At 39.8% G+C, this 14,768-nt stretch overlaps 2 protein-coding genes across 3 annotated transcripts in view; one reads left to right on the forward strand and one right to left on the reverse strand.

The window, feature by feature from the left end:
• The window catches only part of ATP10D (ATPase phospholipid transporting 10D (putative)), a 37,283-nt gene extending 31,992 nt beyond the window's left edge, over window positions 1-5,291 (forward strand). For both annotated transcript variants that reach the window (XM_018068850.2, XM_018068857.2), the window contains one exon: window positions 195-5,291. In XM_018068850.2, coding sequence (XP_017924339.1) covers window positions 195-717 — 523 coding nt within the window. In that variant the 3' untranslated portion in view covers window positions 718-5,291. The remainder of the gene's footprint in view (window positions 1-194) is intronic.
• A 979-nt stretch (window positions 5,292-6,270) lies between these two features.
• CORIN (corin, serine peptidase) overlaps window positions 6,271-14,768 on the reverse strand; it is a 99,303-nt gene continuing 90,805 nt past the window's right edge. The window contains exons 18-21 of the mRNA XM_018068865.2: window positions 13,906-14,080; window positions 10,354-10,625; window positions 8,618-8,751; window positions 6,271-8,185 (exon numbers count right to left, since the gene is read on the reverse strand). Of these exons, the coding sequence (XP_017924354.2) occupies window positions 8,003-8,185; window positions 8,618-8,751; window positions 10,354-10,625; window positions 13,906-14,080 (764 nt within the window). The 3' untranslated portion in view covers window positions 6,271-8,002. The remainder of the gene's footprint in view (window positions 8,186-8,617; window positions 8,752-10,353; window positions 10,626-13,905; window positions 14,081-14,768) is intronic.

A 14,768-nucleotide genomic window follows, 5' to 3' on the forward strand; every position in this document is an offset into this window, starting at 1 on the left:
GGCAGCTGAGATAATATCTGTCTTTGAAAATGACAGTTTTATGGCATGTTCTGGTGCAGTTGCTGGACTAACAGTTTCCAGAGCCTGCTGCAGCCTCAGGGTTACTTGAAGGTGTTCAATTTCCTTTAGTGTAGCTGGAAACAGTTTTGAGTTTGCTTTTAAACAGCTTATTTGTAACTGTGTTTATTTTGTAGATATTTTCTGAGAGTTCTCCAAGGAACATTGTTTCCATCTCCGTTATTGAGAGCCAAGCACCTTGACAGACTGACCCTCGAGGGGCAGACAGAAGCAATTAAGAGATGGAAAGATGAGTGCAATGTGAATGATAGAGGGGAGTCCCAAGCTACTTCTGTGTCTTTCAGTTCAGCTGCACGTGCTGCATCAGAGGAAGAAACCACTGACAGTGTTTTGCCAACATCTAAAACACCTTTTCAGGCCTGTTCAAGAGATGGGTTAGTAGAGGACACCTCCTCCTTACTAGACATTCAGGATGATTCTGGGAGTACAAATGACTTGAACTCTAAAAAGACTGAATTTCTGAACTTATCAAAGGAAACTAATACAGATACATTTGGTGGTATTAATTCATGTGCCAAAGTCTCTGTGTGTGCTTCTGAAGTGGGCAGCAGTGCTGTATCTCCAGCAGAAAAAGCAGGTTTGAATTCTCTTTTGTGTGAAGAAGATGCTTTACTCTGTTTTACAAAGTTGGAATGCTAACTGGTTAAACACAAGAGTAATAACTGCTGATTTATGCTACACTGTGGTTCTGTTTTCTTCAGCCAAGGTAGATGACACACACATTTCCTTAAAAGCTTTTTTGTTTATAAAACTTTTCAATAATTTATTAAGATGTTCAAGATCTCAGAGGCTGGGTTGTTTTTTATATATCTTCATACAGTAGAATTTGCATACTGCTTATTTCTTGTATGCAACATTGCATAATACCTAATGGTATTGCATGGATGCAGATTTGCAGGATCCAGTTAAGGTAAGTCATCCTGCTCCTTTGCAGTGCTACCCTAGAATCCTGGCATTCCCTGGGATTCACCATTTGCTGAAGTGTGAAGTAAGCAGAAGGGCTGGGATGTAATGTTACTGGTTGGCTTGTTTCAAGACTTGTAGTTACTTGTTGCAGTGTGTGTACACAGTAATTTCTATAACCATTATGGTCCAGTTTGTTCACCAGGCTATTGCAGGGGCCATCTCACTGCTGGCCAAACACCTTTTTAACCATCAGGAGAGCAGCCCAGAAGAGACATGTGTCATGTGTGTCCCTCACCTTTCTCTTCACGAAAAGAGCAAATCCTAATGCAGTCTTTTGTTCTCTGTGTTAGTTCATCCTCCTACTGCATCCCTCCATTTTGACTCCATGTACCATTCCAAGTTATTCACCACTGACAGGACTTCTTTTCCTCCTCACCCAATTCAGATGTTGACTGCTTGACTTTTCTGTAAACTGCCTCCTGCCTGCACTGCAGAATTGTCTGGCAGTGGGTAACTCCGGTCTGTCTTCAGGCTTTCTCTTACAAATAGCAGCTTCCAGCTGATGAGATCACTCTTCTTTACTCTCAGGTGTTTTTACATTCTTCCAGACTTTTATAATAATCAGCTGAAGTGTCTCTAAAGGCTGCTCAGAAGAAGGTATAGCCCACTGCATATCCCACATTCGAGTGCTGTTGCTCATCTCCTCTTGGAGGTAGATGAGTCCAGCACACTGAACAAAGGTGGTTGAGGTACACATGGCTACTTCTGGATTCCAGACTAAAATATGGCTACCATTTTACTTCCCTCCATTTACTTCCCTTTGCCAGTTACATGGCAGATTTATGGAGGAACTTAGGAAAATTTTTTGTATCTGCTAACACCTGTTGAAATAAAAACTTTCCTCAAACTGTAGCTGCTAATGAATTATTAGTATTGAGCCCATTTTTTGGTTCTGTTACTTTCTGAAAGGTTCTGCTTTCCAATTGCCAAGATTTGTGTTTATTTTTAGGCACTGTGTTTGGGGCAAGGGCTCTGCTTTTTAATTGAACCATGAGCTTTACACATCAATGATCAACATTACATATTCCACATCTTTTAAGATCTCTGCAAGAATTTAAACAAACGCTGTGAGGTCTGAGACTGCTGCTGCTATGCAGGGCAGATACTGAGGGCATGCTAAGTTCATTCAAATGCCGGTCACCACATGTTACCAAAAGTTTAAAACGGTTCTGTTTTCAAAAGGTAAAATGTAATTAGGGCTGACTCCATCCCTAGTGTTAGTGAGGAGAAAAAGAGAAAAATAACCTTTTTGTTTTTTCTTCTGTAGAAATAAAAAAGAGGAAGAAGCCAGTGATGACAACTATTTCTGATTTTTTTTTTTTAATCTGGTTGAACATGAGACAAAATGTTTTGTTAAGTTCTAACATCAAGTTAGTGGGGACCTTTGAAGTGATGGCAGACATTCAAATTCTAAGAGATCATGTCGAGCATGTTGGTTTGCAGTTACGTTTTCAGATGTTTGTCTGTAACATCCTTCTTGCTGTGGGGGCACCTTGCCAGGAGTGGCCTCCAGTTGTTCAAGTGAAACATCTCAGCTTTCTCTACAAACCATGGGAGCTGCAAGGTGTCCAAAAAGAAGATGCAAAAAAGCCAGCAGGTTGTGCAGGGAGATGAGCTGATACAAGGGCAGAATCATACAGGAAGAGACTTACTGGGATGCAGTGAAATCATCTACTCTGCTGCACAGTCCCAAGGCAAGCTCAGCTCTACCCTTGCAATTCGTAGCAGATGTTCTCCTGTTGTAAAGAGCTACAGAGAAACAGGCCAGGCCAGTGCTTTCCTGCCCTAGAAGTCAAATACTGGTTTTGTTTCTATTGTCTGACCTGAATGAATCATCTGCACCTTAAGCCTACGGCACTTGTGTCTACAGGGCAGATTGTTTTTATGTTCTGTGAGTCTGTGACTATGACTGTTGAGCTTTTATGGAGGAGCTTTGAGACTTAGCAGTGATCTGAGGGAGTGCAGGGCTCAGCTCTGTCCCCTCCTGTCACTGTGAAAAAGAGTTTGGAGGACAACACTGGCCTGTGACCTGTCCTCTTACTGCCTCTGCTGCAGGAGCAGAACCTACCAGCACATTTGTCAGGTAGATCATTTGGAGTCAGGAATTCACATGGGTCTTACACAAAAGCCATAAATATTAAGAGTAAGATCTTCCAAAACCTGTCTGTAAGCCATGGCATCAAAATAACTACATGAAGAAAAATAAGTTGGAGTCATCTGTCAGCCCTTAGACCAGCTGCATGATGCCTCTGGGACATTTAAATTGCTATTATGTGACTCTTTACAAGCATGATCACCCCACTACTCACAGCTTAGTGCAGGACACATCTTAAACTGGATGAAAGCTGATTTCATTTGGGTCTCAAAAGTGCCAGGCTCTGTGGGTTACTGTGAAACTTCATATAATTTTAAATGTTTCTCTCTGCTGAGATTGTGTTTTTGTATCACTTGAAATGGTGCAAAATAACACACACTTTTTTTATTTTGTGTCTTGCATCACTGATGTATTTGATACTGCATGTTGCTTAAAATTGTCCTCTATAGGTTGTGTTCTAGTAGAGGACTTTGACAAGCAGTTTGGGTGATAAAATTATCTGTTATCCGTTGCATAAAACACTTTTTTGGGGGGTTGCTTTTTTTTTGGTTGGTTGGTAGTTTTTTGGGTGGTTGGTTCATTGGTTGGTTGGCTGGTATTTTTGTGATGGACAAGCAGCAGAAATACCTGAGGGCTGTTTGCTGGGATCACTTGCTGTCTTTTACTGAAGGGAAGATGAAGGTAGTGAGTCTTTAGTAAAAGCTTCAAAATGTTAATTGGCCATATCTAAAGTGGTGCCAAATGAAGGGTGCAAACGAATTGCTCTCCCTATACTTCTCAACAGTTCAATGTTCCCTTTATTATTTTTTTTTTTAGCACTGAAAACATCATGATCCCCTGCTTGCTTATGCACTCCTGCACTTAGGCACAGCATGACCTCACTTTTCCATTTTGAAAACAAGCTTTTTAAGATCATCTCACAGGTGCCTTCCAGATGTCATGTACATTTAGGCTTTTGTCATTTTAAAATAAACCAAAACAACCACTTTGAATTACCCCAAACTTTGCAGCTACACCTAGAGCAGCTTTAACTGCCTTTGTGATGTGCAATATTTGATTTTTCTTTCACTGCAGCCATGCCTGTGCTAAACATTTGCAGGAGGCAGTCAGCCATTGCCTTTACTGAGCAAGTGTTTTGGCAGCACTGAGGTTTGGTCTGTACCTGGGGCACAATTTCAGCTGAATGTTTAGCCCAAGCCATGTTTTTTCCTCAGGCCCACTGGCTGCAGCTCAAGACTGAGGAGAAGGCAAGGCAGAGTGCCTGCTGCTCCTACCATCCCTGGCTCTCTGTGAAGGCTAATGGGCAAGTCCTGAATGTGACTGTGTTAAGATCATTCTCACAACTGAATTTCAGTGTGGGTTTTGTATTATTTGTTCTTGTTTTATTCTGGTTGTGTTACTCTTGCTCTCATGGTCCTGGCTGCCTTACTGCAGTGAAAACATACATTTTAACTGTTTTAAGCTTCTGTGTGCATTTTGATTTCAGCATGTTTGCATGTTGTTGAAATGCTGTGTACAAGTTAAAAGAAGATTGTTATTTCAAACTAATTGTATTCCAGAGAAATAGCCATAGAACAAAATGTGTTCCGATTGCAGATTTAGTTTTTCAGATTTCTCAGTCTGTTGCTGGTAATATTCTGTACTGGAAGCATACACACAGAAGAAACTGAAAGTTTTACAGTGATAGTAGTGACAGAATCTCCACAAGTGTTGCAGTGCTTACAGGCCTGTCAGGGCTGCGTAAAAAAAAGCCAGCTAAGGGTACAAAAATGCTTTTTGGAGGCTATTTTTAGGCATTATTGCTAAAGTTATAACTTCACATCTCCTTATTACCATTTAGTCTCTGTAAAGTTTAAAACACATTTTCAACAGAGAGGTTACTTGGAAAATGATTGTAAATTTTTATTAGTACAACCAGAAAGACACGCGTCGGCTTGACTGTGTGGCATTGCTTCCATTTGGAGCTACAGCTGTGGTGGAAACAAAACTGACAAATGTTACCTTACCTGTAAGAGAAAAAGTGTAATTATGATCAACACACAGGGAAAGACTTGCTACAGTGGAAGGAAGAGCATGTTTGCCTATTTCATGTGCACACATAAAAAAACCAGTATAAAAATACCTTTATAAAATTACAAATTTCCTCTTTACACGGAATGTTGTGTCAGACAGAGTTGTGTGGAAGGACAAGACCCAACTGCTCCCTCCTAAAGCCATTTGGGATGGGATTCAGCCTGTAATTTCTTCATAGGAATCCCATACAAGATGGGTCTAGACCATATGTTTAAGCAGGACTCTCCCTCATTTCCTGGGAGGGACTGCTTGGAAACTGGTGACAGGCCAAACCCAGTTAATTAAAATGTATAATTACATGTTATCATTTAGTAATGCTAATATCTACATGAATGATTATATGTACTCCAGTGCTTTACAATATTCAAAGCTGATAACCACTTCATCTGGTGGAGAGAAGTCAGGCTGGGCTGCTCATTCTGCAACAGCACCTCTTTGGAAAACAGACCTGGCTGAAACCTGTTACCAGGCGTGTCAGAGGGACAGCAGGGCTGGCTGGCTCTGGCAATCCCTGGGGCCGCCTTCTCAAGGAACTCTTGGTAACCGGCTCCGGCTCTGGGACTTGAGCTTTGCTGCCCTACAGCTGCAGAGATCCTGGCCCCACAGGAAAGCTGAAGTGAGGACTGAGAGCTCCACCCTCGATATCCTTGAGGCAAAGATACCAATAACCTGCTTCAGCTGTAATCTACTTGCACTGGAAAAACACAGTCACAGCTGCTTTCTCTCATTTATAGCTGGGGGAAGAAGAATATTAAAGTGTTACAGTAAAACCAAAAACCCTTAAGATACCAAAAATAAAAAAAAAAAACCAAACAACTAAACCAAAACCTAGCAAAGCCTCAGAGCGTTTTCTTTCTGAGCATGAAACAGTGATTCAATAATCAATTAGTTTCAGAATCCATAACATAAATCTTGAATATGTATTAATATTGATGTCTACATCGCTGCCTAATATGACTAATGTTCTAATGTTAGTCATGCTAAAGAAGATATGGAGATAAGAGGTAAACCTTCACTAAAGCAATAGGTCTATGTAGATAAGTTGCAACATGATTATTAGTACCTGAAATGTCCATGTGTTATGTCTTTCAATGCATGTTTCCACATATGGCAGTCATGGTATTGACAAGGCCCTGCCATGTTGCTATGGGGGCATGCCAGAGGTAGCAGAAAGGGTAATTATGTGCCTTAGGCTGGATTTGTGGGGGACTAGGCACAGCACTGAAAACAGTTTTTAAACACATTGTTCCCCAGTGGAATTCATCCTGTAATCCTCAGTTCCTGACTTCTCCTTCCTTCTCTGGCCTCCCAAAAGCTGAGAGCTGTGCTGGACATCACCTACAGAATTTGATAAGACACACTGTCCCTCTTGCACCATGAAGAGGTGCCAAGCTCCATTATAATCTTTTTCAACCAGACTCCTGGAGACAAGGCTTAGTCTCTTACTACTGCACAGAGCACTCCATGTCTGGCTACCAAGCACAAGAGCTAGGCTCTTTGAGCCTTTGCTGGTAAAGCTGTTGTACTTAGCTTCACTTATTTCTAAAACTCATTTGAACAGAAGCTGGAATCTCAAGCTGCCTACTATTCAAGTTTCTTTCTGCTTTTTACCTTTTCCCAAATTTTTACTCTTGTTAGTCAAAATTAAACTTTAAATGCAAGGCACTAGAAGAGACGTATCAAAAAATACTCAGTTCCCAGTATTATGGACATTGCCCATACTGTATCTTTTCCATTTTAAATCTGCATATTCCATCTCTCACCAGATGTCCAAACTAGCTGACTTTAGAAGGGGAAACCATTGCAGTGGCATAGGCAACCTTCTCATGTTTTTAGAGGGCTGGAGAAGGTCCCTGCATGCTTTGTGTGCTGAACACACATGAAGAGAAAAGCCAGTGGGGCACAGGTTTGATAAATGCACTGATCACTGTACTGCTGCCAAGACATGGATGTTTCCTGGACATGTTAGGATACTGGAAGCTGCAGAAAATAAAGTGATAGAATCTGTCTAAAGAGTGTGAATAATAAAGTTTTGGTCTTGGGTGCCTCAAGTGGTAGTTACGGGTCTTTTGGCCTACTGGTTCCTCCATCACTCCTCCGAGATGCCCAAGCTGTCTCTGGGAGCAGAAGCTGTGAATTCAGGACAGTACAGGGTTTTGCCCATGCAAGTTTGCCACTCTGAGGGACAGAATGCAGTGTGCCAGACAGGCACACTGGGAGCATGTGGCTACACACCTTTGCAGACCTGCATATGTGCTTTGATGTGTCCTGTGCCACATGGGTGTACAAACCCATCAATCTCTTCCACCCTCCAACATATGGTGTGACCATGTCTTTGTGTTGTCCTTGTGAATATATGTCCTGCAGTGCCACCTGAATGCACAGAGTTCCTTCCTCATGACAAGAAGTGAGTGAAAATGCATGTGCTACTAATTGAATAGTATTAAAATAGGTTATTTAAAAAGGTTTTCCTAGCCTGTGCTGCTACTTAGTTTTAATAGCTGAAAGGCAGAAAGTGGCTGATTCTTTCCTTTTAAGCCTTTTGCTGTGTTTGGAATAGCACCACAACACAGTTAAAAGAAAAGTCCAAAGGATTATTAATTCTACCCCAAAGTATATTCATCATCAGAGGGTTCATCATTAACATAAACTGCTTGTTCTATAGCTCCACAACAAGAACAGACAGAGCTTGAAACTACTTTATAGAGTTTCTGGACTGCAAAACCTTTAGTGTTGAAGTGCTGACTCCTTTTTTCTTTTGTCTGTCAGCACAATTCTTACCATCTGGAGTTAATTTAGCAGAAAGGTGTGGATGTATATTTGTCTTTCAATCCACTCAATAAAATGTGACACGTTACTGTAAACTCCAGGTCCCAAAACCTTGGAAAAGCAGACAGAGCCCCAGGATGTTAAACCAAACAAAGTCCAGCGCCCTGCAGGTTGCTCGCACACAAGTGGTCCTCCGCTGTCACCCTGCAACAGAAGAGGGAAAATCAGTCTCTTATACATGTGGCTAGCAGTCATGGTTAAAGCTACGTCACAGTTCCTACAGCCATTTGCCTTTAGTAAATAACTCAGCTGTAAAAACCAGCTGCTCTGCTGAACAATGTAGCAGCACACAGCATTACCAGTATTTATGACATTTGTACCAAAAATTACCTGCAAAAGGCTCATACAAATTAAAAAGTTAACTAATATAGATTAACCCTAGAGTCTTCAAGCAGCATTTAATTATCATGAAATTTTTTACATCAGTAACAATAATAGTAATAATAATAAAAGTTTGTTTAAAATATGTAAATAGATGGTTGTCATTCCTATAATAAAGTATGCTATACCTAATAAACATCACTCTACTTTGATTTCTAAAAGCAATTTTGACTGTTTCCATAGAGAGAAGCCTACCATGCAAGAGTCCACAGTGCCAGATTCATAGCCAGCACACAGCATCCTGCTGGTGATGATTTTCATGTCAAAGTATGACTGGCATTGTTCTAAGGAAATGATGCGAACCTCTCCTTCTTGAAGCTTGAAAGGCACTGATAAACAGAATTAAGCATTAAACTATATGCAAACACACAAATACTTAGCTATGATGGCTGTTTGAGAAACATTTTCATTGGGATGAATTTTTAATATTGCTCTGTATATTAAACGTAAGGAGTGAAGAATCTCCCTTTAGCACAAAGCCAAGGTGAAAGCCAGTGGATTTTTGCACTATTGCATTGCAGGATTTGTGACTGTCATGCTCCTGAGCCAGGAGCATTATGTGTTGCATTCTGGAGAAGGACTGAGCACTAGTGCGATGCTGTTTATTGAACATTCGCACCTTGACATGATATGGTGTGGGATTTCTAAGACAGGGGCAGTAGTGGTTGGAAAACAGTCATATGAGGAAGGTGAAGTTTGATTCACTGTTCCATGGCAGGATCTCCCTGTTTCTTTTGTTTCTCATGGTAAAGCCTGGTATAATCAAAGCCATTTTGAGTTATGTTTGGGTAAATCTGACTTACAGAATGTATCAGGGAATCAGAATTCGAAGCTTATTGAAATGATTGTATCACTTTCAGGAGACAATAAAGGACTTTTTTGTAGACTGGACAACTGAGTGAGCTTGAATTCTAATCAAGTTGTTCAATCTAGGTGGTGCAGTAATAAATGGTTTTTGATGCTTCCTAACATAAAACCTTTAAAAGCAACACTGACCACATTAGAGAGCCTTTTTCCATTTACCAGTGCTGTGAAAGAGTTCTTTTGGGCTTTTTTTCCTGACATTACATAGAGATATTTTTAGATGGATAAAGCTGCTAGTAAAAGCCTGCACACACTCCTCATGTGTGCAGTTTAATTTTTACCCCATTTGACCTGGCCACTGCAGCTGAAGTCCCACCTGAAGCAAAATGGAAAGGAAAATTTCCTTTTCCCGTGTACAGAAAAGCCATCCCTAGTAATTACTATAATAATAGCAAAGGGAGAAAAACACAATGGCTAGTACATTAACAGGGTTGGGGCAGGCTAATTTGCATATGATTCATACAGAATCATTTTTCCTGAACAAAGATTTACATAACAGTTCTTGTCATGGGACACAAGGATTGCAGTAGCCAAAGAACAAGAAAACACATTAACATTCTGTTCAAATACAAAACCAACAGCTGTGATTATGGAATAAATTGTGTCACGAGTACAAAGTGTGATCCAGTGTGCTGATTCAAGACCCTATTCCTTCAGCCTGTGTACCAATGCTTTCAGAGCCTTCAGCTTTCACTGAGCTAGGAATATTTCCACCTGCAATGATGATGCGATACCTTTGCAATACAGTTCTGAATACAACTCAGACCAGTAAAATGATAAGTAATTCAGGTGACTTTCTTGACAAGAGTTTCTAGGTCCTCAGCATTTTTAAAAATCAAACCACTTGTCTAAATAAGGATTAAGAAGCATAAATTGAGGCTGCTGCTTTGGAAAAGCTAGGCTCTAATCACAACTTGATCTGTTCGAGAGTAGCTCCAGTTCCCTGGTATTTACTAAGACCCAGTAATAGTATAAATGGATGAAGGTTTGTAACAGGATCACTTGTTTGAGTAACTCAGTAGAAGGTTCACATGTCTTTCCTAAAGTCCCAGAAATACTCATCTTACTTTTGTTGCCCATGTGTCCCCAGCCTGTGATGTAGCAGTAGGTGTCTGGCTGAACCAACTGGTCCTTGCTGGGCAAACAGACAGGTCTTACATAGCTTGTCTCATTGATATCCTTGTCAAGCTCCACGATGCTGATATCATAGTCTACGACTGCTCTGTTGTACCGTGGATGGAGGATGATGGTCTTCACTAGTCGGGTCTGCATGAAGCCTGATGGATGATCAAGATTGCTAATTCCAAACACTACTTTCCAAACAGCTGCATTTTCTCTCCTTAGTAAAAAAAAGAAAAAAGAAGAAAAAATGTGAAATTCAATCAAGATCTTTCTTTTAAGATAAAATACCTGAGAATTTTTTCTCCCTTTTTGCACACTGCACTTTGCAAAGCAATGCACATACAAATACTACACGAAAAAAGAAACACTTAGGCATCATTCCTTACAGCTAAGATCTGAGCAACAAAAGACACTGCTTTCCATTTCCTTCCTGTCTGTAACCAAAGGCATTGAAACTCACTCCGTTAGAAGATATGTAACCATCTCTTAGTTGCTGTATTAAAGGCTCTCAAAATCATCTCTTGAATTCTGCCCAAGTGTTAGTTGCTCACATGCTCACTGGTGGGCACATTCAAATTTTACTGGGATGAGAATATTGTTCAGTAGTCTGCTGCTGACAGCAGTAAGTCTAGCTGAAATCCCTATGGAGTCTCAGAGAAGCAATGCTATTACGTAAATTAAATATTTTATGATGGCCATGGGAAAAATCCCTTATTTATTGGGCAGTCCATCTGTGCCAAGCATACTTTCTACGCCTAAGATCAAAGGTTACTTTGACTCTTACATTTGTTTAAGACTCTTCTGGTAAATGTACAAGACCACAAAGCAGTGATACATATGATACAAGTTGGGAAGACTGAACTAGTGTCAGTTGAGACACAAGTGAAAAACACAGATTTTATGAAAGGCTTCTCTTGATCATACCTGGTCACAGAACAAGTTGCAGGTTTCTAATTAGTCTTCATGGGTTCCTAATTAGTCTGTGATTCGAAAAGCCCTCAAAAAAGTCAGCAGTTCTCACAACTGCTGAAAGACAGCTCCATATAACTGAGAACCTTTGACAAAGGATTCAAAGCAGTGTAAATCAAAGCATGCAAAATTTCAGCTTTTTCACAGTACTCAACAGGATTGTAATTCCTGTAATTTGCCAAGAGATTTGGTTGCTAAATAAAGGCTATTTTTATCTTAAGAGTTGGATGAAAATTCTGATATTTCAGACTATAATGATCGTTTTACCATCATGATCAGTTTGTGAGTTTTTCCATAAAGTTACAGAAATTAAGTGCTAAGAATATTCATAGGCTCTTGTTTTTATGAGCATTGAGAAAAGCATTGCCTAGAGCAATAAGCAGTCACAGCCAAAATGTATTGTCCTACAATTAAGAAAAAACCTTACTGTCTTGGATGCTTTAATATAATGCATTTCAAAACAATCTTGACAAAACTCTGGGGACTACAATAATAAAACTAGCAAAGACCATGATGTTCAATGCAGCTCTTTCCATGACTATTAATACTACATTACTGTTATGTATTCCTCATGTTTTGTATTCTGAACTTCATATTAACTTCATAAAATACTTTGCAAAATGGAGCATTTTGTATAAGGCACCAGAGCACTTTAAAGTCTCTTGAAATTATTGTCTTATCTGGTTGGTTTGGGACATTTTTAAATACTTTTTATCAAGAAAACTTTTTGACTTCATGAATGATCTTGCTGTTGATACATTAGGCTTACAAAAGAATGATCTTGCTGTTGATACATTAGGCTTACAAATGGCTTGTTACAAATGAAGAATCTGAAGATTTCAGACTCCTCAAATCTATTCAGAAAGGCAGAAAAAAGTTCATAACTGCACAATGAATTATTAAACTGGAATGTTAGTACTTTAAGGTCTTTAGAACACAAATGTGAAAGAAACAAGTAATACTCTGAGCTCCATAGAAACTATATAGCCCTATGTGAGGGGTAAATGCACAGCACCAAAATGTAATGGCAGTCTTTCTACAACTGACAAAACTGGGAGAATTTTTGCTTTGTAATTTGACAGCTGGTTTTCCTATCTTTCACTAATGGGAGAAATCTCTTATTCAGGAGATTCAGTATCAGTCCAATATTGTGGAAGGATCGATCTCTGTCCCACTCTTTATTTTAGAAAATGTTCTTCCAAAGGTTAGGAAATATTCCAGCAGTATATTTAAAAACAGATGGAAAAAGAAGAGAAATTTCTTCTGGACCCAAAACCTGATAAAATACTTTGTTCTTGTTTGTATTATACACATTTAGCACACTGTTTAGGAGGAAGGTCATCTATGTTCAAGTTTCTGATTATTACTTTTCTTCTTTTTGAATGCAATCAGTTCTTGAACATCCTTAGAGCTTGATATGATGTGTTAGTCAGAACTGAGGTCTATCCAATGGCATTTCCATTAATATGGTATATCTCACACCTTGAGATACTCACAGACGTCTTGAGATACGCCTGATGTCTTCTGGCTTGGACACAAAAGTCACAAACCCCAACAAATACCAAATAACTCAGTCTTTCAGAAATAAAAAGACAAAATTTAAATTATTACTCAAAAAGTGAACGACTAACATTATAAAGAAATATCAGTCAAGAGAATTTTGCTTAGCAGAGGATTTCAGCAGGCTTGAACACAAAGAAAGGTGTTTAGAGTAGTTTAAAATAATTTCCAATGAGCAAACACCAATTTAAAGCAAGATTAAGCAACCATAAAAGCACTTGCTAACTACAGCAGAAAACACTCGTTTAAATTTTCTTTAGAAATTCAATTTAAAAACTTTAGCACAAGACAAAAGATACAAGGTAATAAAATTCCCTCCAAAATATGTGGTTCATCAAAAAGAAATATCGGTTAGCACCAAAAAGCTGACATGATCAAAGCAATTCCAAGACATGTAAACATCCCTTGCACACCTGACTGTTCATACACCACAGGGCCTCAGATACCAGGAGGCATCAAGTAGTGGTTAATACTGACTTCTTAATGATTATGATCCTAATAAAAGGGTGAACTGTATAAATAGAAAAGGCAGTGACTTCAGTATGTCATTTGCACTGTGAGCAAATACTCAGTTTTCATTTTTACCAATGGCCATAGCATTTTTCCAGGGTCTTTTGTACAATCATGTACAGAATGATTTTTTTAAATCCATGGCTGTTGTAGGAGAGCTATAGGATTAGTATTTTGGTCTTCCTGTTTTCCTGTTTCCTGCTGAAAGTCAGGGCATCTTCGTTGAGCTTTCATCAGTAGAGACACCAGCAATGAATAATAAAACATCTGAAAACCTAAGCTGATGCTAGTTTGTACCTTTTACTTTCCTTTTTAGTCTCTTAAAAAGCAGGCCTCTATGACTGGCCATTCTGCAGAGATCATCACCTCCCCCCAGTGTGTTTGGTAGTGGAGGAAGGACTTGGTAATTCACATGTGCAAGTTCATATGAGCAGTAAAACCATCTTGAGCTCTCTCACCCTTCAAAGCAGTGTGCTACTGTCAGGACCCATCTCTTTGCAATCAGAACACAGCCACATATGTGTCCACTGGGCTCACTCTGCAGGGAGCACTGCCATGGCCACCGGCCCGGGCGGCTGGTCCTGCCCCCGAGGATCCTCTTGTTCATGCGAGCAGCGGGGCGGCGGCCACAGTCTGGGGAGGAACAGGAGAGCGTTAATCGTTACCACAGGGGCAGCACGTACAAGGCTGGCTGCAAGAGAACAGCACAGAATGGTCTTAGCAGAGCTGTGAAATTTTAATTGACTGAAATTAAACTAATTTAGTGTACAATACAGTAAATTAGGTCATCGGCAACTGCACAACAGTATTAAACATACTGAGCCATTTTTATTCTTCCTTTGTATCGAAGGATTTGCTCTCCTGATGTTAATTTTGATTGGCTCAGCCTGAAATATTAACCAAGCTAAATTTGGCATCCTGACTTCCTTTCTCTCAGGAGTTACTGGACTGCTCTTGGGGAGGTCTCCTGGTTTCATATCTTTGTCCTCCTGTCAGCTAGCAACATGTTAGCCTACTTTCCATGAGAACCACTCCTGGAAGATCTGCTCAGCAGTAACAAGGCTTTTCTTAAGTCAGGTGTGAGGTTAATGTCACACTGTTTCCTCAGCTACACAGCAGCAAATTTGCTTTGCCTGTGGAATTTACCAAGGAAAAATATTTGAAGATCTGAAGACATTCCAGTAATCTGTCCATTCCACTTTACAAGCCACTTCCACTGGAAATTATACCAGATTCCCACTTGACAGTAATTTTTCTGAAAGAATCGTTCACTTTTGTTTCACTTTATATTCTGGACTTGAAAGACGCCAGACTTGTTATT

This window comes from Manacus vitellinus, unplaced genomic scaffold (genome assembly GCF_001715985.3).
Source record: "Manacus vitellinus isolate BGI_N305 unplaced genomic scaffold, ASM171598v3 scaffold_0_pilon, whole genome shotgun sequence".
In the NCBI taxonomy this organism is placed as follows: domain Eukaryota; kingdom Metazoa; phylum Chordata; class Aves; order Passeriformes; family Pipridae; genus Manacus; species Manacus vitellinus.